Here is a 24610-nt window from a genome sequence, read left to right as displayed (position 1 = left end):
AAATGGACGTCCATGACATGCGGAGTCCCACAAGTGTCAATTCTTGCACCGCTCTTGTTTAGCCTGTATATGCTTCCACTAAGTCAAATAATGAGAAAGAACCAAATTGCCTATCACAGCTATGCTTATGATACCCAGATTTACCTAGCCTTATCTCCAAATGACTACAGCCCAATTGACTCCCTCTACCAATGCATTGATGAAATTAATAGTTGGATGTGCCAGAACTTTCTTCAGTTAAACAAGGAAAAAACTGAAGTCATTGCATTTGGAAACAAAGATGAAGTGTTCAAGGTGAATGCATACCTTAACTCTAGGGGTCAAACAACTAATAATCAAGTCAGGAATCTTGGTGTGATTCTGGAGACAGACCTTAGTTTCAATAGTCATGTCAAAGCAGTAACTAAATCAGCATACTATCATTTAAAAAACATTGCAAGAATTAGATCTTTTGTTTCCACCCAAGACTTGGAGAAACTTGTTCATGCCTTCATCACCAGCAGGGTGTCAAGGCGAGACTGGGACTCAGTTGCAGGTGCTCAAAAAGGTCAGTTTATTAGATTGGTTTTAAATTTCAAAGGACAAAAAATAAAAAAGTTAACAAAAAGCTATCCAGGAACAGGGCAGTCTGGAGCAGATCCAAGGAGCCTCCTGGATGAATTCCACTTGGAAATCCACTGATGCAATGCCCGGATAAGCTGACAGGGCGGCGGGGGGCGCTGTTGAGGCGGCGAACTGGTGGCGCGCTGCGGCGCGGCGAAGAAGAAGAGTGACGGCGATCGGTGATCGCTAGCACGGAAGGCTGGAGAGTAGCGCTGCCTGAAAGCAGGGGGAAGAGGAAAAAAAACAACAAACTAGAGAATGAAAACAAACGGGCACGATCTCTGTGCAGGTTAAACAGGAGATGTGGACAAAACTGAGACATGGACAAGAACACGACGACCCGACAACAGACAGCACACATGAGGAGACTAAATAGAGAAGGAGTGATTATCATGATGCAGAGCAGGTGATGGTGACCAATAACAAGATAATAATGAAACAAGAGGGCGGAGACGGGCACCACGGTGACACAGAAGCACATGGTAAGTGTAAACAACCCCACACACTATTGAAAAACAGACAGATCAGCCCGGGGACGTGACATTACCCCCCTCCCCAGGAGCGCCCCCTGGCGCTCCAGGGAAGGAACCACCACGCTGCCGGTTGAAGTCCTCGATCAGCGACCGATCCAGAATATCCCGAGCCCGAGCAACCTCCTGACAGTGAAGGCTGGGGAACCATCCACTAGACGGGGAAGGGGGGGGGGGGGGGTTAGCAGCAGATGGGTTAAGGCGAGAATGAAACACAGGCTTGACCCGAGAAACATGAAAGACTGGGTGTACCTGACCAAGTATGGGAGGTAACTTGAGCTTTACCGCCACCGGACTCAATACCTTGGTGATCTGATATGGCCCCATGAACCTGGGGGCTAACTTGCGAGAAACCACCCGGAGAGGAAGGTCCTTGGTTGACAGCCATACTCTCTGACCACATACGTAACGGGGAGCAGGAGTATGGTGACGGTCAGCCGCTGCTTTGGTTCGTCTGGAAACCCGAGCCAAGGTTTCCTCAGCCCTCCAGGTGCGGCGACACCTGCGGACGAAGGCTAAGGCAGACGGAACAGCAGCATCGGGCTCCTGTGAGGGGAACATAGGAGGTTGAAAACCAATGGAGCACTGAAATGGAGACATACCTGTGGCCGCCGCTGGCAAGGAGTTATGGGCATATTCAATCCAGGATAACTGTTGGCTCCAGGAACTCGGATTATGGGACGTCAGGCAGCGGAGAGCTTGTTCCAGAACCTGGTTTGCCCGCTCGGACTGCCCATTGGTCTGATGGTGAAAACCTGACGACAGACTCGTAGAGGCCCCGATCTGTTGACAGAACTCCTTCCAGAACCGGGAGACAAACTGTGGCCCCCTATCAGAAACCACGTCTACCGGAAGGCCATGAATCCGGAAGATGTGGTCAACCACTACTTGAGCTGTCTCCTTAGCTGAAGGCAGTTTGGGAAGGGGGATGAAATGGGCTGCTTTAGAAAAGCGATCAACCACCGTCAATACTACGGTGTTACCCCTCGATGGTGGAAGACCAGTGACAAAGTCAAGGGCTATGTGTGACCAGGGGCGGGAGGGGATGGGTAATGGGTGTAGCAGACCAACAGGAGGCTGATTCGAACTCTTGTTCTGGGCGCAAATTGGGCAGGCAAACACAAACTGCCTGACGTCCTGGGCCATGGATGGCCACCAAAATCGCTGGCGGATAGCAGCCAGAGATCTCCGAACCCCAGGATGACAGACTAACTTGGATGAATGCCCCCACCGGAGGACTTCAGGGCGTAGCACAGCTGGCACGAAGAGCCTACCCTCCGGGCACCCCCTTGGTACCTCTCTCTCTCGTATGGCTTCCAGCACTCTCCTCTCCACGTCCCAGGAGAGGGACCCCACCACAATTTCTTTAGGGACAATGGTTTCAGTTGATGAACCGGTTCTCTTAATATCACTGTAAAGACGGGAGAGGGCATCAGGTTTTACATTCTTGGAGCCTGGGCGATACGAGAGAGAGAAGTTGAACCGACCAAAGAAGAGTGCCCATCGAGCCTGGCGTGAACTCACCCTCTTGGCCGAACGGACGTATTCCAAATTCTTATGGTCCGTCCAAACCAAGAAGGGCTGCGCTGACCCCTCCAACCAGTGACGCCACTCACCCAAGGCCAGTCTGACCGCCAACAGCTCCCGGTTCCCTACGTCATAATTCCGTTCTGCTGGGCTCAGGCGGTGAGAGTAGTAGGCACAGGGATGTACCTTCCCATCTCTGGGGGATCTCTGAGAAAGGACCGCACCTACTCCAATCTCAGAAGCATCCACCTCCACAATAAACTGACGTTCAGGGTCTGGAAATGAAAGAACAGAAGCAGAAATGAATCGGGACTTCAGGTCATTAAAGGCCTCCTGAGCCTTCAAATTCCACCTAAACGGTACCTTAGTGGAGGTAAGAGCTGTCAAGGTTGCAGCAACCTGACTAAAGTTTCTGATGAAGCGCCTGTAGAAGTTGGCAAATCCCAGAAACCGCTGCAGTGCCTTGCGTGAGTCTGGAGGTGGCCACTCGGTTACGGCCCTTACCTTAGCGGGATCGGCTTTGATTCCCTCCGCCGAAATGATATAGCCCAGGAAGGGAACTGACTTGGAGTGGAAAACGCACTTCTCAGCTTTAACATATAGCTGGTTCTCCAGCAGCCGTTGTAGCACCTGGCGCACGTGTTGGGTGTGTACCTGAAGTGAAGGAGAAAAAATGAGAATGTCATCAAGGTACACAAAGACAAACCTGTTAACCATGTCTCGCAACACGTCATTAACCAGGGCCTGGAAGACAGCTGGGGCATTTGTCAGGCCAAAGGGTAGCACCCGGTACTCATAATGTCCCGAAGGAGTGTTGAATGCTGTCTTCCACTCATCCCCCTCTCGAATCCGAACCAGGTGATAAGCATTACGGAGGTCCAACTTACTGAAGACCTTGGCTCCCTGCAAGAGTTCAAAGGCAGACGACATTAAGGGCAGGGGGTACCTATTCTTAATGGTAATGTCATTCAAACCTCTGTAATCAATACAAGGGCGCAAGGAGCCATCCTTCTTTTTAACAAAGAAAAATCCTGCGCCAGCAGGAGACGAGGAGGGACGGATGAGACCGGCATCAAGGGACTCACGAATATATTTGTCCATAGCCTCTCTTTCTGGACCTGACAGGGAATATAATCGACCCCTGGGCGGAGAAGTGCCTGGGAGGAGGTTGATGGCACAATCATAAGGCCGGTGAGGAGGCAGGGACACAGCCCGGGACTTGCTGAAGACCTGCCGCAGATCGCAGTACTCCTCCGGCACCCCGGACAGATCAGCATCATCCACCTGCACAACAGGAAACACAGCACCAGGAAAAGAGGCAGAACCCAAACAAGACTCAAGACAAGACTGCTTCCAAGACAAAACTGAGTTTCTGGCCCAATCCACATGAGGGCCGTGCTGCACCAACCACGGGTGTCCCAGAACCACGGGAGCACTCGGGGAGTCAAGAAGGTACAGCTCGGTTATCTCATGGTGATTGCCAGAAATGATAAGACTTACAGCAGGGGTGAAGTGAGTGATGGTGGTGATAGGGGAATCATCAAGAGACCAAACAGAGATAGGAGTAGAGAGGGGAATGGCAGGAATTCCCCACTGCTTGGCCAGTGCCGTGTCCATGAAACTGCCACCAGCCCCAGAATCCACCAGGGCCGAACAGGAGTGCGTAGAACCTCCGAACTGGACACCCACGGGAAGTAGTGTGCGGGAAGAGTGGGGGAAATTAAGAGGAGATGTGCCCACCAGGATCCCCCTGGTTACTGATGGGCCCTGGCTTTTAGCGGGCATTTCCCGACGAAGTGTCCGGCCCTCCCACAGTAGAGACATAAGCCCCGGGTGAGTCTCTCTTGCTTCTGCTGGGGAGTGAGACGCAGACGTCCCACCTGCATAGGTTCAGGGTCAGCAAGGGATGGCAGAGGCAGGACCGGGGTGGATTCGCTGGTCATTTCTCCCACCCTCCAAGAAGTACGAGCAGCCAATTGTTGGTGACGAAGGCGAAGGCGGCTCTCAACACGGAGAGCCAAGTCGATCAGATCATCAAAACTACGTGGAAGCTCTTGGGTAGCAATCTTGTCTTGGATCTCCTCGTCAAGACCCGCACGGAACACAGCTCTGCAAGACCCCTCATTCCAGTCACAGGCCGCTGCTAAGGTCTTGAATTCAATGGCAAACTCAGTCACTGAACGGCCTCCTTGCCGTAGCCGTGCCAGCTGGGCTGCCACCTCATCACCCCGAGCAGAACGATCAAATAATTTGACCATCTCCTGTCGAAAGGACTCAAAAGAAGCACAAAAGGGAGCCCGGGCCTCCCATACTGAAGTTCCCCAGTCACGGGCCCTGCCTGTGAGAAGGGTCAAAACATAAGCCACCTTAGTCTCTTCCTGGGCATACCGGCGGGGCTGGAGGGCGAAGACTAGGGAGCACTGAGACAGGAAGGCTCTGCAAGAGTTAGGGTTTCCATCATAGGGAGGTGGGTTGTTGGCATGAGGCTCAGGGTCATGACGGGTAGAGAAAAGGCTAGTGGGGTCCTCCGATCTGGCAGATGTCTGTCTGCGAAGTTCCTGGAGCTGGGCAGTCACCTCCGACAACTTGGCATTAAGGAACTCAACCTCCCGGGACGTGGATGTTAACTGGGAGGCATGCTGGCCCAAGAGAATGCCCTGCTGGGTGACAGCTGATCTGAGGGGATCTGCACCTGCTGAGTCCATGGTGGTTGGGTCGTTCTGTCAAGGCGAGACTGGGACTCTGTTGCAGGTGCTCAAAAAGGTCAGTTTATTAGATTGGTTTTAAATTTCAAAGGACAAAAAATTAAAAATAAAAAAGTTAACAAAAAACTATCCAGGAACAGGGCAGTCTGGAGCAGATCCAAGGAGCCTCCTGGACGAATTCCACTTGGAAATCCACTGATGCAATGCCCGGATAAGCTGACAGGGAGGCGGGGAACTGGTGACACGCTGCGGCGTGGCGAAGAAGAAGAGTGACGGCGATCGGTGATCGCTAGCACGGAAGGCTGGAGAGTAGCGCTGCCTGAAAGCAGGGGGAAGAGGAAAAAAAAAACAACAAACTAGAGAATGAAAACAAACGGGCACGATCTCTGTGCAGGCTAAACAGGAGATGTGGACAAAACTGAGACATGGACGAGAACACGACGACCCGACAACAGACAGCACACATGAGGAGACTAAATAGAGAAGGAGTGATTATCATGATGCAGAGCAGGTGATGGTGACCAATAACAAGATAATAATGAAACAAGAGGGCGGAGACGGGCACCACGGTGACACAGAAGCACATGGTAAGTGTAAACAACCCTACACACTATTGAAAAACAGACAGAACAGCCCGGGGACGTGACACAGGGTGGACTATTGTAATGGGCTCCTCACCGGCCTTCCCAAAAAGACCATTAGACAGCTGCAGCTCATCCAGAACGCTGCTGCCAGGATTCTGACTAGAACCAGAAAATCTGAGCATATCACACCAGTCCTCAGGTCCTTACACTGGCTTCCAGTTACATTTAGGATTGATTTTAAAGTACTTTTACTCGTATATAAGTCACTAAATGACCTAGGACCGAAATATATTGCAGATATGCTCACTGAATATAAACCTAACAGACCACTCAGATCATTAGGATCGAGTCAGTTAGAAATACCAAGGGTACACACAAAACAAGGGGAGTCCTCCTTTAGTTACTATGCCGCCCGCAGTTGGAATCAGCTTCCAGAAGAGATCAGATGTGCTAAAACACTAGTCACATTTAAATCTAGACTTAAAACTCATCTGTTTAGCTGTGCATTTATTGAATGAGCACTGTGCAATGTCCGAACTGATTGCAATATATATTTTCACTGTTTTTTAAATTTCTTTTTATGTAAAATCATTTTCTAACTGTTTTAAACTAATTTTAAATAAGTACAGTTTTAATAATTTTAAAAGTTTTAAAATTGCTTGTTTTATTTTTGTTATTATTTTTCTTCATTATTATTTTACTTTCTTTTATGTAAAGCACTTTGAATTACCATTGTGTATGAAATGTGCTATATAAATAAACTTGCCTTGCCTATATATGTATATACTAGTGTTGGGCGATATGGTCATTTTTCAAATCGTCATATCGTCAGTCCGTGAAATTGACAATACACGATCTTAACGTGCTTGGGTGGAGCAAGAGAGAGACTCTTTTTTTCTGGTGTTTTAAACCACGCAGGTGCGCGCGAGAGAGCCTATGGAATCACCAATAATTTAAAAAATATACTTTAAAACATACTGAAACTAACGTTAAATATAAAAATACTGTATTTAAAACAGCTAAGTTCATATATATAGTCGGACACAACTGTCATATCACTCGTCCTGTGACAAATCTGCCGCATCTGCGCACGGAAGTTAATGTTCGGAAAAATCAATCAACGGTGAAAATCAATAGTAGATTTCATTTAAAGTCCAACAGTTTAACACTAATACCGGGCATAAACGAACACGTTAAATATAAAGTATTTAAAACAGGTAAGTTCATATGTTTGGAGTAAAGTTGAATTGAACTGCTGCATCAGTCATACAGCGCTCTGGACCACGCGCCTCATGACCAGCTCGACGCACCGCCACAGAAACAAGAATGAGATGCGTTCTAACATAACTGTGGCATTAAACTCAGTGAGGGCTCGTTTAAAATAGTGCACATATATAGGCCGTTCAGATTACTTGTTAAAGTGCAATGAAATACCTTATATCTGCAGACGATATACGTCTGTTTGTGGATGGAGACTTTGAAACAGCCAAAACTCTGTATTTTGCATGCATCACATTATAGTGCGGTGTGCATGAAAATAATAAAAAGGCTGCAGAGCGATCTTATGATCCATAGTGGTTCTCACGTAGTCCTTCTAGTGTGTGTTATAATGATCAGTCTTTAAATAGAGGGTCTATGTGAGAACTACTATGGATGCTAAGTTCGCTCTGCCACCTTGTTAGTATTCTGTCTTTACTTTATTTGTAATGCCAAGAAAGAGTTAATCTGTCATGTATGAGAAGAGCACGGTGCCGTGGACCAGCCATTAAATGTGCGGGACACCAACTCCTCGTTTTCTATCTCTTTCATTTCATGGATTTAACGAGTTATCCGAGTCAAAGCAGACAACTTCAGTGACTACAGGCTCTTATCCTCCTGTGCTCGCGCGCTGTGTGTGTGTGTGTGTGTGTGAGAAATGCGGTGCGGAAGTGAAATAGCTGGGCAGTTTTATTTTAATAAGCAGCCTAATAAAAATAATAGTTATTATTATTATAATGTAATACATTAATAGGTAAATGAGCCTAATATCGTCTTATCGACAGAGAAATCTGCTTATGTCGATATCTCTACTATACTATCGTCTATCGGCACAACCCTAGTATATACGTTTTGCTCATTTAGTACTGCCCTTCAGAAGCTATGGAAGATGATTGCATAATTACCCCCCTCCCATCACATCTGGGATCCACTGTGTGTGTGTGTGCACTTCATATAAAACAATGTGTGTGAATTTAAAAAAATGTGCAGAGCAGCACTGTGTTTCTCGTCCAGTTTGTGACCACATTAAGGCTGGAATAGCGTCTTGTTTGAGAGGTGGAATCATCAAAGATGACTTTCAGAAGAAGACACTGTAAGCTAGGCTGGTAGTTTCCACCGATGAGGGTAGAGGGACAGTTCAAGAGCTCACTACTGTAATATAATATAGTAATGTAATGATTTACAAAGAGACAACACTTAATGCCTCTTTGATTTATTGTTTATTTTGGCAAATCTGCTTTTCCACACAGAAATTCATGTTCAGTGAAACTCCTCTGACAACAATCTCACATTCATCAATTCACCAATAAATGCAGGAATATCTCCATCAGTTCTCAAGTGAAGAGGAGCATCAAACCATCCAAGAAGAGATGAAATCTGTAAAGATTGAGTTTATTAAAGAGGAAAGAGAGGAGATGGGAGATCCAGAACCCTGCAGAATCAAACACACTGAAGATACTGAAGAACAAACAGGTTGGTGTTTATTCTTCATTAATGAGGCTGACATTTCTAAAACTTCACACAGATTTATATTTTGTTTGTTGTAATTGGAAAGGCCTTCAGAGCTGCTGAATGATTTTACTGAAACATCAAATAATAAGGGACACTTCCTATAGACTGGCAGGTTTTCCCGCTCCAACAAAATGTATATTAGGTTTAGTCTCAACCATAGACTGTATAAAAACATAGACGTAGTGCCTGTGACCTCACCTGTTGACTCTTGAAGAGCGTTTTGTAGCTCAAAAGCCATAATGGCCACAGAGGAGACACTAACGATCACCCTTCTGAGCGCTAAAATGATAAATGGGACACCCAAAGTTCTTGGGGACTTAAGACCGCAAATGCACATGAAGTGGTCCATTTGAGAAAGACCATCGCCATCTTGGCAGCACGTCACTCCTGGATCATCGAAAATCGCAAAGAGGAGGGAGTTGGTTGCTGAAACCACGTCCACCAAGATCGATGGCAGTGTCAGCAGCGGCAATCCACCTGTCACTCAAGTGGCCACACCCTTACTTTTGCAGAACATTAAGGCTTAATATAATTTAAACTGATGAGTTATAAAAAAAAAAATCACCCCCTCACAGTTGTCATGAAAGGCAAAATTTGCTATATAGACCAAAATTACTATTTTATACTAGGCTGTACACAACTTCTTTGTTGGCTTGGGAGTGGAAGGTTGCAACTTGGTCTCAACACCAAATAGTTAAGATCCAGTCCCGGATGTCAGAAAATATCCAATTTGATTGGTATCTGAACAAATAGTCAGTAGGGTTGTCGATAACCAAAACCCATTAAAAGGGACCTCGAATGAAAATGATGTCATTAATAACTCACTCTCATGTCGTTCCAAACCCGTAAGACCTCCGTTCATCTTTGGAACACAGTTTAAGATATTTTAGATTTAGTCCGAGAGCTCTCAGTCCCTCCATTGAAAATGTGTGTACGGTCTACTGTCCATGTCCAGAAAGGTAAGAAAAACATCATCAAAGTAGTCCATGTGACATCAGAGGGTCAGTTAGAATATTTTGAAGCATCGAAAATACATTTTGGTCCAAAAATAGCAAAAACTACGACTTTATTCATCATTGTCTTCTCTTCCAGGTCTGAACGGAGGTCTCAGGGGTTTGGAACGACATGAGGGTGAGTCATTAATGACATAATTTTGATTTTTGGGTGAACTATCCCTTTAACATCAAGTCTTGTCTCTTGCCATCAACTGTCCTCTTACCATCAAGCCTCCTATCAACCAAGAAGTTGACCGAGTAAAGCCAGAAAAGAGACTAAGCAAGAGAGATAGTGTGACGATGATAAAAAGGACCAGAGTTTATTGAAAAATCTAGAGCTGAAACAACGAATCGATTTAATCGATTAAAATCGATTTTTAAAATAGTTGTCAACTAATTTAGTCATCGATTCGTTGCTAAATAACTTTTATTTGCCGTAAGCGGCTCATTTCGTGCATATTTCAAATCTGCGGTGACCAAAGTGTGGCAGTAATGAGCCACCGGAGGTTTTACTCAGCCAGTACAACAGGAGAAGTAGCGAATAGCCAATAGCTGGCCTTGTTTTATGTCACGTGCTTCCCGAGCAGCGTCTCTGCAGCCATAGACTATGTCTGCAGCATTCAGCGTGATGTGGGAGTACTTTACATTGAGCCTTTAAAAAAGAAGAGTAACCTGTAAACTCTGCACTACTGCACTGTTTAAGGGGACGTTCACATATCGCGTCTTTTGCGCGATCAAGTTCGTTATTTCCAACACCGCACCGCATCGAGTTAAAAACATTTAAACTTTTCAGAATGCCGCAACCGCACCGCGGGTCATGTGACAAGAACTAACCAATCAGCTTCATCCTTTCCCGTAACAACGTTAAAAGCTCAGTCAAGATGAAAGGAACAGCTGATCATAGTTGTATATGGATTTCCATTTTGAAATAAATTTAGTAGCAGAGCTACTGCAAGCGATTTTTTTGAGCTACAAATCCATTTATCCTTTGCTGAAATTTCCGCGTCTTCAAGGAGAGAGCAAGGAGGTTGCTTAGCAAAGGCAGACGCCTCAGGGGCGCTTCTGCGCGAGCGCTTTGGAAAGAAGGAGAAAGCGGTGCGCCTAGCGTTTTCCACGCGTTTTAGGCACGATATGTGAACGGCCCCTAAGACTTTCATTTGTGTAGATTCTCCAGTACAATGTTGTTTGCAAATGTTTAGTCGTAAAAGCTGATAACATTGCTTTTTAACAGTTAACATTTAAAGCTTTACAAACATGTTCTGTGATCAGTTTGTCGTTTACCAGTTCAAAATCCAGTCGTGCAGCCTAATTATGACTGAATGAGAGAGGTAAATGTAGATATTTGAAATGCACTTTTTTTTCTAAGTATTCACTGCTCTTTTTCACACAGCAGGTTTTTTGTGTGTGTCCTATTTTTTTTCTGGACAACCTTCTGATGGATTTTACTTTAAATTGTGAGTTCCATTCAGGTTTCATGCCATTGGCACTTTTTTTGAAGGATTGTTTACAATTTCACAGCAAAAGCTATAAAGCTGTTTCCCAGTAAATAATAAAATACAATGCACTGCAATTTTATTCTGTTTTATCCTTATTCTTCGTGAAAATATGTTCTGAAAGATTCCTTAATAAGCTTTGTTCAGGATGTTAAACTACTTTAGGAGCTCTAAGGACTGCCATGGTGAAATCTCCATTTGAAATCTCCTTGTGAAATTTGCTAGAGTATGGGTCAGTGTTCTGATTGCAGAAGAGTTCAACAAAAGAATTACTAACACAATAAAACAACTCCAGGTATATTTTTGATGAGGATATGACAGTGCAAAATGGTTAAAATCTCTTAAATCTATGCTGAATGATAAAGACCATTTATTAATAATTTACTTGGGGAAAAAATGGAAAAAACTAAAATATAAGTACATAAACCGATTAATCGATTAATCGTAAAAATAATCGACAGATTAATCGATTATCAAAATAATCGTTAGTTGCAGCCCTAGAAAAATCTTAGTTGTGTGTGTTTCAATCCTCACACTTCATCTGACCAGCACACATCCAACTATAAACAACCCATAAACCTTGAGTTTGTGTAAACATTCCATCTTATCTCTTATTCATTCAGACAAAACAGTTAATGAAACCTAATCATAAGATTAAGCAAACAAACTAAACAAATTTTGCAATGCAATGGTCTACTTTTCGCTGTTATAGCAGGGTTTGATTTTATGTCCTGTCACTTTTTTGTAGTTAATGTCAAATGTACAGTTTTTTCTTTTCTTTTTTCAGGGTTGATTGAAGGTAATGAGGAGAGAGAAGTGAGTGAATCTGAGGAGAAGAAACCTTACAAGTGTTCACACTGTGACAAGAGATTCAGTCGGTCATCAAGTCTGAAAAGACATGAGAGGATTCACACTGGAGAGAAACTGCACACATGTGATCAGTGCGGAAAGAGTTTCACGATAAAAGCAAACCTTACATCACACATGAGAGTTCATACTGGAGAGAAACCATTCACTTGTGATCAGTGCGGAAAGAGTTTCTCACACTCATCAACTCTTAAGTTACACAGGAACATCCACACTAGAGAGAAACTGTACACATGTGATCAATGCGGGAAAACATTTTTGAGGGCTAAAGACCTGAAGAGACACCTGAGAGTTCATACAAAGGAGAAACCACATTCATGTCATTTGTGTGGAAAGAGGTTTTCACATCTACAAAATTTGAAAGAACATGAGAAAATACATACTGGTGTGAGAGATTATGTGTGCTTTGAGTGTGAAAAGACCTTTACTACAGCAAACTGTTTAAAACACCATGAGAAGATTCACACTGGAGAGAAACCTCATAAGTGTTCACACTGTGACAAGAGATTCAGTGTGTCAGGAACTCTGAAAACACATGAGATGATCCACACTGGAGAGAAACCTTACAAGTGTTTACACTGTGACAAGAGATTCAGACTGTCATCAAGTCTGAAACTACATGAGAGGATCCACACTGGGGAGAAACCGCACACATGTGATCAGTGCGGGAAGAGTTTTACACTAAAAGGAAGCCTTACATCACACATGAGAGTTCATACTGGAGAGAAACCATTCACTTGTGATCAGTGCGAAAAGAGTTTCTCATGCTCATCAACTCTTAAATCACACATGAACATCCACACTAGAGAGAAACTGTACACATGTGATCAATGCGGGAAAACATTTTTGAGAGCTTCAGAACTGAAGCAGCACCTGAGAGTTCATACAAAGGAGAAGCCACATTCATGTCATTTGTGTGGAAAAAGTTTTTCGTGTCCACAACATTTAAAATTGCATCAGAAAATACATGCTGCTGTGAGAGATTACATGTGCTTTGAATGTGAAAAGACTTTTACTACAGCGGGCCGTTTAAAACTGCATGAGAAGATTCACACTGGAGAGAAACCTTACAAGTGTTCACACTGTGACAAGAGATTCCGTCAGTCAGGAACTCTGAAAACACATGAGAGGATCCACACTGGAGAGAAACCTTACAAGTGTTCACACTGTGACAAGAGATTCAGTGTGTCATCACATCTGAAACTACATGAGAGGATCCACACTGGAGAGAAACCCTATCTCTGCACGACATGTGAGAAGAGTTTCAGTCATTCAGTTTCTCTACACAATCATACAAAAAACTATCATAGTAAGTAGATCATCTTCAGATCTGATGCTGTATCCTCACCAAAAAAAACCTCTTAAATCGATTAACGCGTATACGCATTATGAGTCATTTTCTCCTGATAACCCCAAAAAGTACAGATAAGAGCAATACATAAATCAAATTTGTAAAGGGTCTACTTTTTTTGTATACAGACATAACAACAAAACTTGGTGCATTTATAAAATAAAGATAACAAACAAGGTGTGCTGTCTGCAGCTTTTGTCTGCGCTGATCTTCATTTACAAACAAGTCATTAAAATTGTAAAACTGTAACTCTGTGAATACTCAACGAAGAGAAAGCTTGACATGTCTACTTTTAAGCTGAACAAGTGCTGCCGAAAACAGATATTCTGTGATAAAGTATTCCATATGAAAACAACGCGATGTCCGTTTTTCACGTCTCCCTTTATTATATCTAATGTGACCACGCCCCCCCAGCTGAACGCGCTAGTCAGATTCAAACTGGAGCGCGGCTTGAATACACCCACAACAGAAGACAACGCAACCAGACTGTGCTTCAAGTTTTTTTATTTTACTGTTTGCTTCGCGATGAGAGGGATAAGACATAATTCAACCCAAAAAGATGTGATGTGGTTGAGGATTTGAGATTTGGATTTCCTCAGTAAAAAGGATGAAGTGCTTTATTCAGCAGAGATCATAAACAAGAGTAAGTCTCTTTTTATTCATTTATATACTTGAACTAGTTTTCACATAATGTGTGAAAATTTTACTAGTTAGAGTTTTTCCAAACTATAATTCCTGACTAAATATATAATCAAGTGAAATATTATGAAGTTTCAATAACAATATACAATAGTATACAATTCAAAAGCTTGATGTAATTAATATAAATGTAGCAAATAAATGTAACTGTAACACTTGTAACAAACAATGCTGTTCTTTCAATTCATCCCCCCTAAAAAAACTGAAAAAAATATTCTCAGCTCTTTTCAATATTAATAATAATGATAATAACAACAATACATTTTTTGTAGAAAATCAGATTGTTAAAAGGAGGAGACTGGAGTAATGATGCAAAAGATTCAGTTTGAAAGTCAGCTTTGATTGTTCCTAATAAACTGTTTAACTGCTCCCCCAAGTGGATATTAAATTATGTTGTGGGATAATTAAATATATTCTAAATAAACTACAAACATAAAATTATATAGATTTATTTTGTCCGCACATTCTTTCTTGTAACTCTTCCCTCTCAGTGGCACAAGCTGACTGAATGGCTCATTATGCAGCTCATTATGCAGCTCATTATGCAGCTCATTATGCAGCTCATTATGCAGGTCTTTGTCTTCTCAGGTGTAAATCACAATGATATTCATGATAGTTGACGCCTACTCGCATATGACTTTTACCAACCAAAAGTGTCTTAGAAAATTTTAATCAATATATTGTTTTCTGTAAGTGAGTAAACAAGATGATTTTCACATAATTTAGAAAGAAAAATTCTAGGCTACAAGCTCCAGTTCTCAAAAATCCCGGGAGCCAATGTTCTGTAAGTGTTTTATGGCCTTATTCAAGTGATTTAACATTTTTAGTTTTTCACTAACCATGCAAAACATTTTTTTTCTCAAAAACACAATCATGTACATACATGCTGCTCACATATTATTATAGCCCAGTTTGTGCTGATTACAGCAAGATTAGACTTTAGCCATTTAGATGTGAAAAAGCACAAATGTCAGGGCATGACAAAACTTCTCCAGGCCCCAAAAATACCCTTAGACTCCAGAGGGTTAATCTACATCTTCATAACCATTAGATTAAACTCAGATTCAGACCAACTCAAAGATGCAGTTTCTTTCCAGATAACAAAGTTACAAAGTTTTATTCCTGTATATAATTTAGTTTCATGATATAAATGATATCATTGTACTTGAGGGTTTCATATTATTTTCATTAATTTAATATTATGTTTAATAAGCATGATTGTAAGAATATCAAAACCTTACCGATACTCATCCATACGTGTAAGTCAGAAGGAGAGAGAGAGCGGAGAAAGAAGTTTTCACTTTTGCATAGCTTGTTTCTGTATTTGTTGATAAAATGTAATTGATTAAATGTTACCTTTTTTATGAATACATTATCTTTACTTTTTATATTTCAACTTTTTATTAACAACTGTTATTGTCTGCTGATTGTATTTGAATCAGGGAAAAGTAATTTTATAATTTTAGTTTCAATATTTAAAAGCCACAAAGTATTATAATTGCTTTTGGGGCTTTTACATTTCTCAGTAAAGCTTTCATTTGCCTAATAAACGTTTTACTCCACACATGACTGACATTGAATGAGTTTGTCTACATTAGCAACCCTTCTCCTAGCTTTAGGCAGTTCGATACTAATATCGATGGTATTAATACCTGCAACCAATCACATACAATATAAATACGATACCCTAACCACCACTCAGGGCTGAGTATTGTTAGTGTTTATCACCATGTTAGCGATAGCTACATTATACCTCCCCTAACAGTCTGAAAGTTGCTGTGGTGACGCCATATCTTAAAAAAACTCATCTCGATCCTTCCACTCTTTCTAACTATCGTCCTATTTCTAATCTACCTTTTATTTTGAAGATCCTTGAGAAAGTTGTACTGGTTCAACTACAATCATACTTATCCGCAAATTCTCTCCATGAAACATTTCAATCTGGTTTTAAAGCTATTTTCACTGAAACTGACTCTGGGAAATCAATGGCCTTAGTCTTGTTAGATTTGAGTTCTGCATTTGACTTAGTTGATCATGAGGTCCTGTTGAGACGTCTGGAGACATCCGTGGGTTTTTGAGGCATTGTCTTACAGTGGTTCCGCTCTTATCTGAACAATAGATGTTTTAGTGTCCGTATTGGTCATCAATCCTCCACTAGTGTACCTCTGAACTGCGGAGTCCCACAGGGATCAATCCTCGGCCCCATATTGTTTATTCTGTATATGTTACCTCTGGCTTCCATCTTTAATAAATATGAAGTATCCTTCCATTTGTATGCCGACGATACTCAGATTTATTTTCCTTTAAAACATACACACAGTGAAAACACACCCAAAGCAGTGGGCATCATTTATGCTGCGGCACCCGGGGAGTAGTTGGGGTTTCAGTGCCTTGCTCAAGTAAGTAAGTAAGTAAGTAAAGTTTATTTCTAAAGCGCTTTTCACAGATAAAATCACAAAGTGCTGTACACAAGAAAAGTAGAACAAAACAATAAAAATGTATATACATAAGTCAAATCAAAGTAACACTACTGAAAAAACCCATCAACCAAAAGCTTTCTTAAATAAACAAGTCTTCAAATCTTTTTTAAAAGAGACAAAAGAGTCTGCCAGACGCAGAGACAGAGGCAGGGCACCTAAGTCGTGGTTTTGCTGGCCCGAGACTGGAACCCACAGCCCTAGGGTTAGGAGTCAAACTCTCTAACCACTAGGCCACGACTTCCCCATCCTGAAGAGGTCATGGAGACGGTCATTGAATCTCCTGTCAAAACTATCTCAGCCTTAGAAGCCAATCATGGACTCTCATCCCTGCAGTGGCGCCCCCAGAAAATGTTAACAGGGGTGGCCAAATGAGGCCACAGTAAATTTTGGGGGTGGCACATTAAAATAAAGAAAAAAAATTAAGGGTTTGCAATATAGACAAAAAGTTATATCTCTGTGAGTTCTAGGATTTAATCGATAACGATAATTACACTATTTTGCTGAGTGTTATTATGCTGATATCTTATTTTTAATTGTGCTGACACCTGATTTTTTTTTTTACCTTTACACCATTGTTTCTAAAAGTGTGCACCATATTTTAGGTCAAATACTTGCATTTGGGCTGTTACCAAGCAAATGCAATCAGTATCAACAAAATTGATCTTTGCAATGCAGATAAAACAGAAGCTGCATCTGAAGTGCCATTTAGATGTTTTTACACACTGTTTAATGCAGCTCCGTGGAACATGGAATACTTTAACCTGCAGTTACAGATGAATAAATAATTTTTTGATATTTTAAAGATAAAACATTGAAAACTGATGTTGGAAATTATTTAAAAAATGAAAACGTTCCATAAAATGTGAAATTAAAACTGCCAATAGGTGGCAGCGAGTCACTGTTAATAAGTGAGTCATTGCGATTGAACCGAATCATTTAAACGGTTGATTCATTCAGGAACGAAACACTTTAATGTTGCTCAGTGACGCAAAACTGTGGCTGCAGCAGGTGCTGCACTTTTTTTTCACTTCTTAAACTATTGTGAATATACATTCTGCATTTAAATTAATAGGACCCACTGCAAATAATCCTAGGGGTGGCCGCAGGGGTGGCCAGAGTTTACACGGCCACCCCTGGCCACCCCTTGGGGGCGCCCCTGCAGCCCTGCCCATTACAGTCACAAAGACCACCTTAGAACTCTTAGTCTGTTCTGTTATGGCCACGGAGGCCAATTATGAGCTATTGTCCTGTCCCAACATGGCCGCAAAGGCTGTTTGTGAATATTGTTGTTACTCAGCCAGTGTTTTTGGGTCTGGTTGACCCATTGCAGTTTTGGATTTTTAATTTAAAACAATCAAATATTAAATGTTAAAATACTCAACAAATGTTTAATTCATCCCAATTTCAAGCAATATAAACTGCATATTTGGTTGATATTTGCCCTTTAAATTAATTAGATCACATTTATATATTAAAGTGCTACAACATTGTGCAGGGGCAGAAGCACAAAAATCCCACATAAATAAACATACCCATACTAATAGCAGTCCCAGACAATAGGAGGACAGAGGGAAGGTACATAGGACCGGAACAACTTGTATGTAATATAAATGTGTAGGGTGGGATGTGGGGGGGGGGGTACAGTGAGCGGTCATTGAGCATTTGTTTTTAGAAATGTTCTTCACAGAAAATGAGCCAAGGCCAATGAGTCTGAGTTTGGAAAAATTAATAATAGTATCATTTTTATTTTGATAAAAAAACACTAAACAAGGGTTAAGATCCAAATTCATGATTTAGAATAACATTGGCTGCATAACTTCATTTTCTATATATTTTAGCAATGCTTTCACCACACTCACAAACTGCCGGAGTTATCTTTAGTACTGACTAGTATGAAATGATACTATCCCCTGAGCTTTCTGCATTAGCACACTCACTGAACACTGTTCTGAGTTTTCACATCCAAGTCATTCTTCTTTATTGGATTTTCCTACACTTCTTTTTAATTTCTGTTTTTTTTTTAATATTATTCATTCATAACTCTATTCTATATTATAATATAATATTCTGAAGCTCCCTGCAACTTTAAATCAAAGCTGTAAAATCAAACAAAGCACGAGCCTTGCAACACAAAGCAAGTTTGATTTACTTCTTGTGAGAGACCCCGAGAGATTCAAAACTAATTTTTGAATTTCGCTGTTAACTTTTTTTAAGTTAGTTTATACATCTGAAATTACACTCACCTAAATGATTATTAGGAACACCACACTAATACTGTGTTTGACCCCGTTTCGTCTTCAGAACTGCCTTAAATCTACGTGGCATTGATTCAACGAGGTGCTGAAAGCATTCTTTAGAAATGTTGGCTCATATTGATAGGATAGCATCTTGCAGTTGATGGAGATTTGTGGGATGCACATCCAGGGCACGAAGCTCCCGTTCCACCACATCCCAAAGATGCTCTATTGGGTTGAGATCTGGTGACTGTGGGGGCCATTTTAGTACAGTGAACTCATTGCCATGTTCAAGAAACCAATTTGAAATGATTCGAGCTTTGTGACATAGTGCATTATCCTGCTGGAAGTAGCCATCAGAGGATGGGTACATGGTGGTCATAAAGGGATGGACATGGTCAGAAACAATGCCCAGGTAGGCCGTGGCATTTAAACGATGCCCAATTGGCACTAAGGGGCCTAAAGTGTGCCAAGAAAACATCCCCCACATCATTACACCACCACCAGCAGCCTGCACAGTGGTAACAAGGCATGATAGATCCATGTTCTCATTCTGTTTATGCCAAATTCTGACTCTACCATCTGAATGTCTCAACAGAAATCATCAGAGACTCATCAGACCAGGCAACATTTTTCCAGTCTTCAACAGTCCAATTTTGGTGAGCTCATGCAAACTGTAGCCTCTTTTTCCTATTTGTAGTGGAGATGAGTGGTACCCGGTGGGGTCTTCTGCTGTTGTAGCCCATCCGGCTCAAGGTTGTGCGTGTTGTGGCTTCACAAATGCTTTGCTGCATACCTCGGTTGTAACGAGTGGTTATTTCAGTCAAAGTTGCTCTTCTATCAGCTTGAATCAGTCGGCCCATTCTCCTCTGACCTCTAGCATCAACAAGGCATTTTCACCCACAGGACTGCCGCATACTGGATGTTTTTCCCTTTTCACACCATTCTTTGTAAACCCTAGAAATGGTTGTGCATGAAAATCCCAGTAACTGAGCAGATTGTGAAATACTCAGACCGGCCCGTCTGGCACCAACAACCATGCCACGCTCAAAATAGCTTAAATCACCTTTCTTTCCCATTCTGACATTCAGTTTGGAGTTCAGGAGATTGTCTTGACCAGGACCAGACCCCAAAATGCATTGAAGCAACTGCCATGTGATTGGTTGATTAGATAATTGCATTAATGACAAATTGAACAGGTGTTCCTAATAATTCTTTAGGTGAGTGTATATTAGAGCCCTGCACGGGCCTCAAATCTAGGCCCGAGCCCGGCCCTGGCCCGAGACGCTCAGGCCCTAGCCCGACCCGTGTCCGACAGCTCATCAGAATTATCAGCCCGAGTCCGACACGAGCCCGTGTTTTTATTTATTTATTTATTTATTTTATTACACAGCAGAAGCCTGCCCTATTTGCAACAATTAAAAAGGGGTCAGTTTTGTGTTATGTTTCTTTTCTTTATCAAGTAATTTAGAAAAATGTTTGGAGCATTTTTTTAAAATGAAGATTTACGTTAATCAGCCGAGCCGACAGCGAGTAGCCTAAAACATATTTAATCAATTAAGCCTCTCAAATTAACGCTAATACTTTACTTGGCTACAATAAAATCCATAGATATAAAACACTTCAAGCATATCACACAGACAGTTAGTTTAATATAAGTTTATTTATTAAACCACAGTGAGTAAAATAAAAAAAAAATTGAAATACTCAGGCTTGCAACAGCGCTCGCAAACGAATTGAGAAATAGCCTACAATCTAAACAAATTAAATTAATTAAAAACAAACTTGCCGGTTATCTTACCTCAAAAATGCACCACTTAACATGTCCATTCTTTTTCCATTATTTTCCAACAGTTAAACGAAAATAAAGTCCAGTCAAATGAAAAGTTAGAACAGTCTCTTACAGAGCATCGTGGAGAAAAAGAATAGCATCCAGAGTGGAAGGTTTTAACCCAGTCCTCTCTTCTATCACTCTTCCCGCTGCGCTGAAGACACGTTCGCTGCTGCTGCTGGCGGGACACTAAACACAGAGCGAGCCAGTCTTGACAGTCTCGTCCAGCACCTTCCATGTTGTGATTGAGGCGCATGTATTGCTGTACTTCATCGTCGTCATCCTCGTCCTGCTCCACAATGTTTTCAAACTCGGCCAGCGCTCTCTTCTTTCCTGCGTGGCCCGCAACAACAGGTGCAGACACAGAAATGCTCGCCGCTGCATGAATCATCATTTTATAATTATTAGTTGGAGAACTAGGCTATGATTAATACATTAATTTAGAGGCCTATAATAGCTACTACTACAATAAGTGGATATAAGTGAAGTATAATCGTGGGTCGCGCTGACGGAAAAGCGTGCGTACGTGCGTGAGACTGTCGTGTCAGTATGTCAGTATAATTATAACGGGTTGAATTATCAGATTATGAAAGTTATGAGGTTATTAAATGTCTATGTTTGTTTTTCTATCGTCGACGTCAACTTCTCTTTTTTTTATTTTTTATTAATGTCTAAAAATATAAATAGAAGGATAACCCAAAAAAGGCCCGAGGCCCGTCCCGCATGTGAGCTATAACGTGAAAATGGGCCGAAGCCCGGCCCTAGGGGCATAAATAAGTCGGGGCCCGTCGGGCTCGGGCTGAAATGCAGGGCTTTAGTGTATATAGTGATAGAGACTTGAACATGTAAGGTCAGATTTTTTTTTTTAAATAGTGCTATCTATTGATACCACAGATAATTTATATAACATGAGCTGTATACATTAATATTTATTTAAAATACATGATTTATAATAACTGTTAAACTAAAATTGCTTGTAATAGATAAATAATAATAATAATATGAATCATAATAATTATCTAAACCTAAAATGACTCAGTAACTATCATTAAAGCCAGACCCTTTTTTTAGCATTAGTGATGAATAAATAAACTGGGGGAGTAACTTTGTGTCATGTGTCACTCTTCTTACATCTGATTGGTCCAGCTTCACTTTGAGATCTCTAACCCAGAACATAACCTGCCCTGGAGCAGGTTAGTCATGGAGTGTAAGTTACTATGGCAATGAATGCCGCTAAAAGCCAAGCCACTTACATGGTACCTAAAACCCAGGATTGGTGCAAACTAGGGCTTGAAAACGGAAAAAATTCAATCAGTTCACTCCGAGCAGAATCGATATTCTCTCTCTCTCTCTCTCTCTCTCTATATATATATATATATATATATATATACACGCTGTAAGGATGAAAGAACATGAGATACTTTGATCTCCTGAGAAACAGACAATACAAACATACACGAGCATCTTCGAGACACTCCACAGAGTGGAGGAGCAGGAGACCTCCTTCCCTTCTGTCCATTTGTTTCATTTTAAATCCCTTCACCCATTCTTCCTTCTACTCAATCTGCTCAAAATGATTACATGAAAATGTCAATGCAAGTGAATTAACACTCATATCTAGTATCGTTGGAAATGTCTCAGTGCAACTGGTACAATGGTCTCAATCTAACAAAGGTAGATTAGAAGATAATACAGATCCGAAGAGTCAGGAGATATCTTGATTACTGTGATGGGAGTGTCCTTTCCCAGGGTCTTCCATGTGAATTACCCTCTATTCTCTTTGGGTCGTAAAACCACCCAGGCTTGGGACCTGAGTTAATGCAAATTCCAATGGTTAGTTCCTGTCTCCATCTCGGGGGATGTTTGTCTTGGTCTGAGGTATTTAAACGATTACAGCGAGAGGATCAGGGCGATTCAGGGTGTGTGTGTTCACTGCTCCGGGTGTGTGTTCACAGTGTGTGTGTGTGTGTGTGTGTGTGTGTGTGTTCACTGCTCCGGGTGTGTGTTCACAGTGTGTGTGTGTTCACTGCTCCGGGTGTGTGTTCACAGTGTGTGTGTGTGTGTGTGTGTTCACTGCTCCGGGTGTGTGTTCACAGTGTGTGTGTGTGTGTGTGTGTGTGTGTGTGTGTGTGTGTGTGTGTGTGTGTTCACTGCTTCGGGTGTGTGTTCACAGTGTGTGTGTGTGTGTGTGTGTGTGTGTGTGTGTTCACTGCTCCGGGTGTGTGTTCACAGTGTGTGTGTGTGTGTGTGTGTTCACTGCTTCGGGTGTGTGTTCACAGTGTGTGTGTGTGTGTGTGTTCACTGCTCCGGGTGTGTGTTCACAGTGTGTGTGTGTGTGTGTGTGTGTGTTCACTGCTTCGGGTGTGTGTTCACAGTGTGTGTGTGTGTGTGTGTTCACTGCTCCGGGTGTGTGTTCACAGTGTGTGTGTGTGTGTGTGTGTGTGTTCACTGCTCCGGGTGTGTGTTCACAGTGTGTGTGTGTGTGTGTGTGTGTGTGTTCACTGCTCCGGGTGTGTGTTCACAGTGTGTGTGTGTGTGTGTGTGTGTGTGTGTTCACTGCTCCAGGTGTGTGTTCACAGTGTGTGTTTGTGTGTGTGTGTGTGTTCACTGCTCCGGGTGTGTGTACACAGTGTGTGTGTGTGTGTGTGTGTGTGTGTGTGTGTGTGTGTGTGTGTGTGTTCACTGCTCCGGGTGTGTGTTCACAGTGTGTGTGTGTGTGTGTGTTCACTGCTCCAGGTGTGTGTTCACAGTGTGTGTGTGTGTTTGTGTGTGTGTGTGTGTGTGTGTGTGTGTGTGTGTGTGTGTGTGTGTGTGTGTGTGTGTGTGTGTGTGTGTTCACTGCTCCGGGTGTGTGTGTGTGTTCACTGCTCCATGTGTGTGTTCACAGTGCGTGTGTGTATGTGTGTGTTCACTGCTCCGGGTGTGTGTTCACAGTGTGTGTGTGTGTGTGTTCAATGCTCCGGGTGTGTGTTCACAGTGTGTGTGTGTGTGTGTGTGTGTGTGTTCACTGCTCTGGGTGTGTGTTCACAGTGTGTGTGTGTGTGTGTGTGTGTGTGTTCACAGTGTGTGTGTGTGTGTGTGTGTTCACTGCTCCGGGTGTGTGTTCACAGTGTGTGTTTGTGTGTGTGTGTTCACTGCTCCGGGTGTGTGTTCACAGTGTGTGTGTGTGTGTGAGTGTTCACTGCTCCGGATGTGTGTTCACAGTGTGTATGTGTGTGTGTGTGTGTGTTCACTGCTCCAGGTGTGTGTTCACAGTGTGTGTGTTCACTGCTCCGGGTGTGTGTTCACAGTTTGTGTGTGTGTGTGTGTGTGTTCACTGCTCCGGGTGTGTGTTCACAGTGTGTGTGTGTGTGTGTGTGTGTGTTCAATGCTCCGGGTGTGTGTTCACAGTGTGTGTGTGTGTCTGTGTGTGTGTGTGTGTGTGTGTGTGTTCACAGTGTGTGTGTGTGTGTGTTCACTGCTCCGGGTATGTATTAACAGTGTGTGTGTGTGTGTGTGTGTGTGTTCAATGCTCCGGGTGTGTGTTCACAGTGTGTGTGTGTGTGTGTTCACTGCTCCGGGTGTGTGTTCACAGTGTGTGTGTGTGTGTGTGTGTGTGTGTGTATTCACTGCTCCGGGTGTGTGTTCACAGTGTGTGTGTGTGTGTGTGTGTGTGTGTGTTCACTGCTCCGGGTGTGTGTTCACAGTGTTTGTGTGTGTGTGTGTGTGTGTGTGTGTGTGTGTGTGTGTGTGTTCACTGCTCCGGGTGTGTGTTCAGTGTGTGTGTGTGTGTTCACTGCTCCGGGTGTGTGTTCACAGTGTGTGTGTGTGTCAATGTCAATGTCAATGTCACCTTTATTTATATAGCGCTTTAAACAAAATACATTGCATCAAAGCAACTGAACAACATTCATTAGGAAAACAGTGTCAATAATGCAAAAATGATAGTTAAAGGCAGTTCAT

The 24610-nt window shown here is 42.5% G+C and overlaps 1 protein-coding gene across 2 annotated transcripts; it reads left to right on the top strand.

Moving 5' to 3' along the window:
• Positions 1-8367: 8367 nt before the first annotated feature.
• LOC132160290 (zinc finger protein 271-like) lies at positions 8368-13487 on the top strand. 2 transcript variants are annotated; one of them, XM_059570085.1, is made up of 3 exons: positions 8368-8679; positions 9811-9849; positions 11994-13487. In XM_059570085.1, exons 1-3 carry the CDS (start codon positions 8517-8519, stop codon positions 13388-13390), a joined length of 1599 nt encoding a protein of 532 aa, XP_059426068.1. In that variant the 5' UTR covers positions 8368-8516; the 3' UTR covers positions 13391-13487. The 2 variants fall into 2 exon arrangements, with proteins under 2 accessions (XP_059426068.1, XP_059426087.1); XM_059570104.1 differs by lacking the exon at positions 9811-9849.
• Positions 13488-24610: the final 11123 nt, after the last annotated feature.

This window comes from Carassius carassius, chromosome 1 (genome assembly GCF_963082965.1).
Source record: "Carassius carassius chromosome 1, fCarCar2.1, whole genome shotgun sequence".
In the NCBI taxonomy this organism is placed as follows: domain Eukaryota; kingdom Metazoa; phylum Chordata; class Actinopteri; order Cypriniformes; family Cyprinidae; genus Carassius; species Carassius carassius.
Note: the sequence above shows the minus strand (reverse complement) of the source record. Positions and strands in the feature narration are given on the sequence as shown.

What these genes read in the sequence shown, in the direction of transcription:
- LOC132160290 (XM_059570085.1), top strand. Translation starts at nt 8,517, where the DNA reads ATGCAGGAATATCTCCATCAGTTCTCAAGTGAAGAGGAGCATCAAACC. An exon ending in AGATACTGAAGAACAAACAG is followed by an intron (nt 8,680 to 9,810) that starts GTTGGTGTTTAT and finishes CTTCTCTTCCAG; the next exon opens with GTCTGAACGGAGGTCTCAGG. An exon ending in GGGTTTGGAACGACATGAGG is followed by an intron (nt 9,850 to 11,993) that starts GTGAGTCATTAA and finishes TTCTTTTTTCAG; the next exon opens with GGTTGATTGAAGGTAATGAG.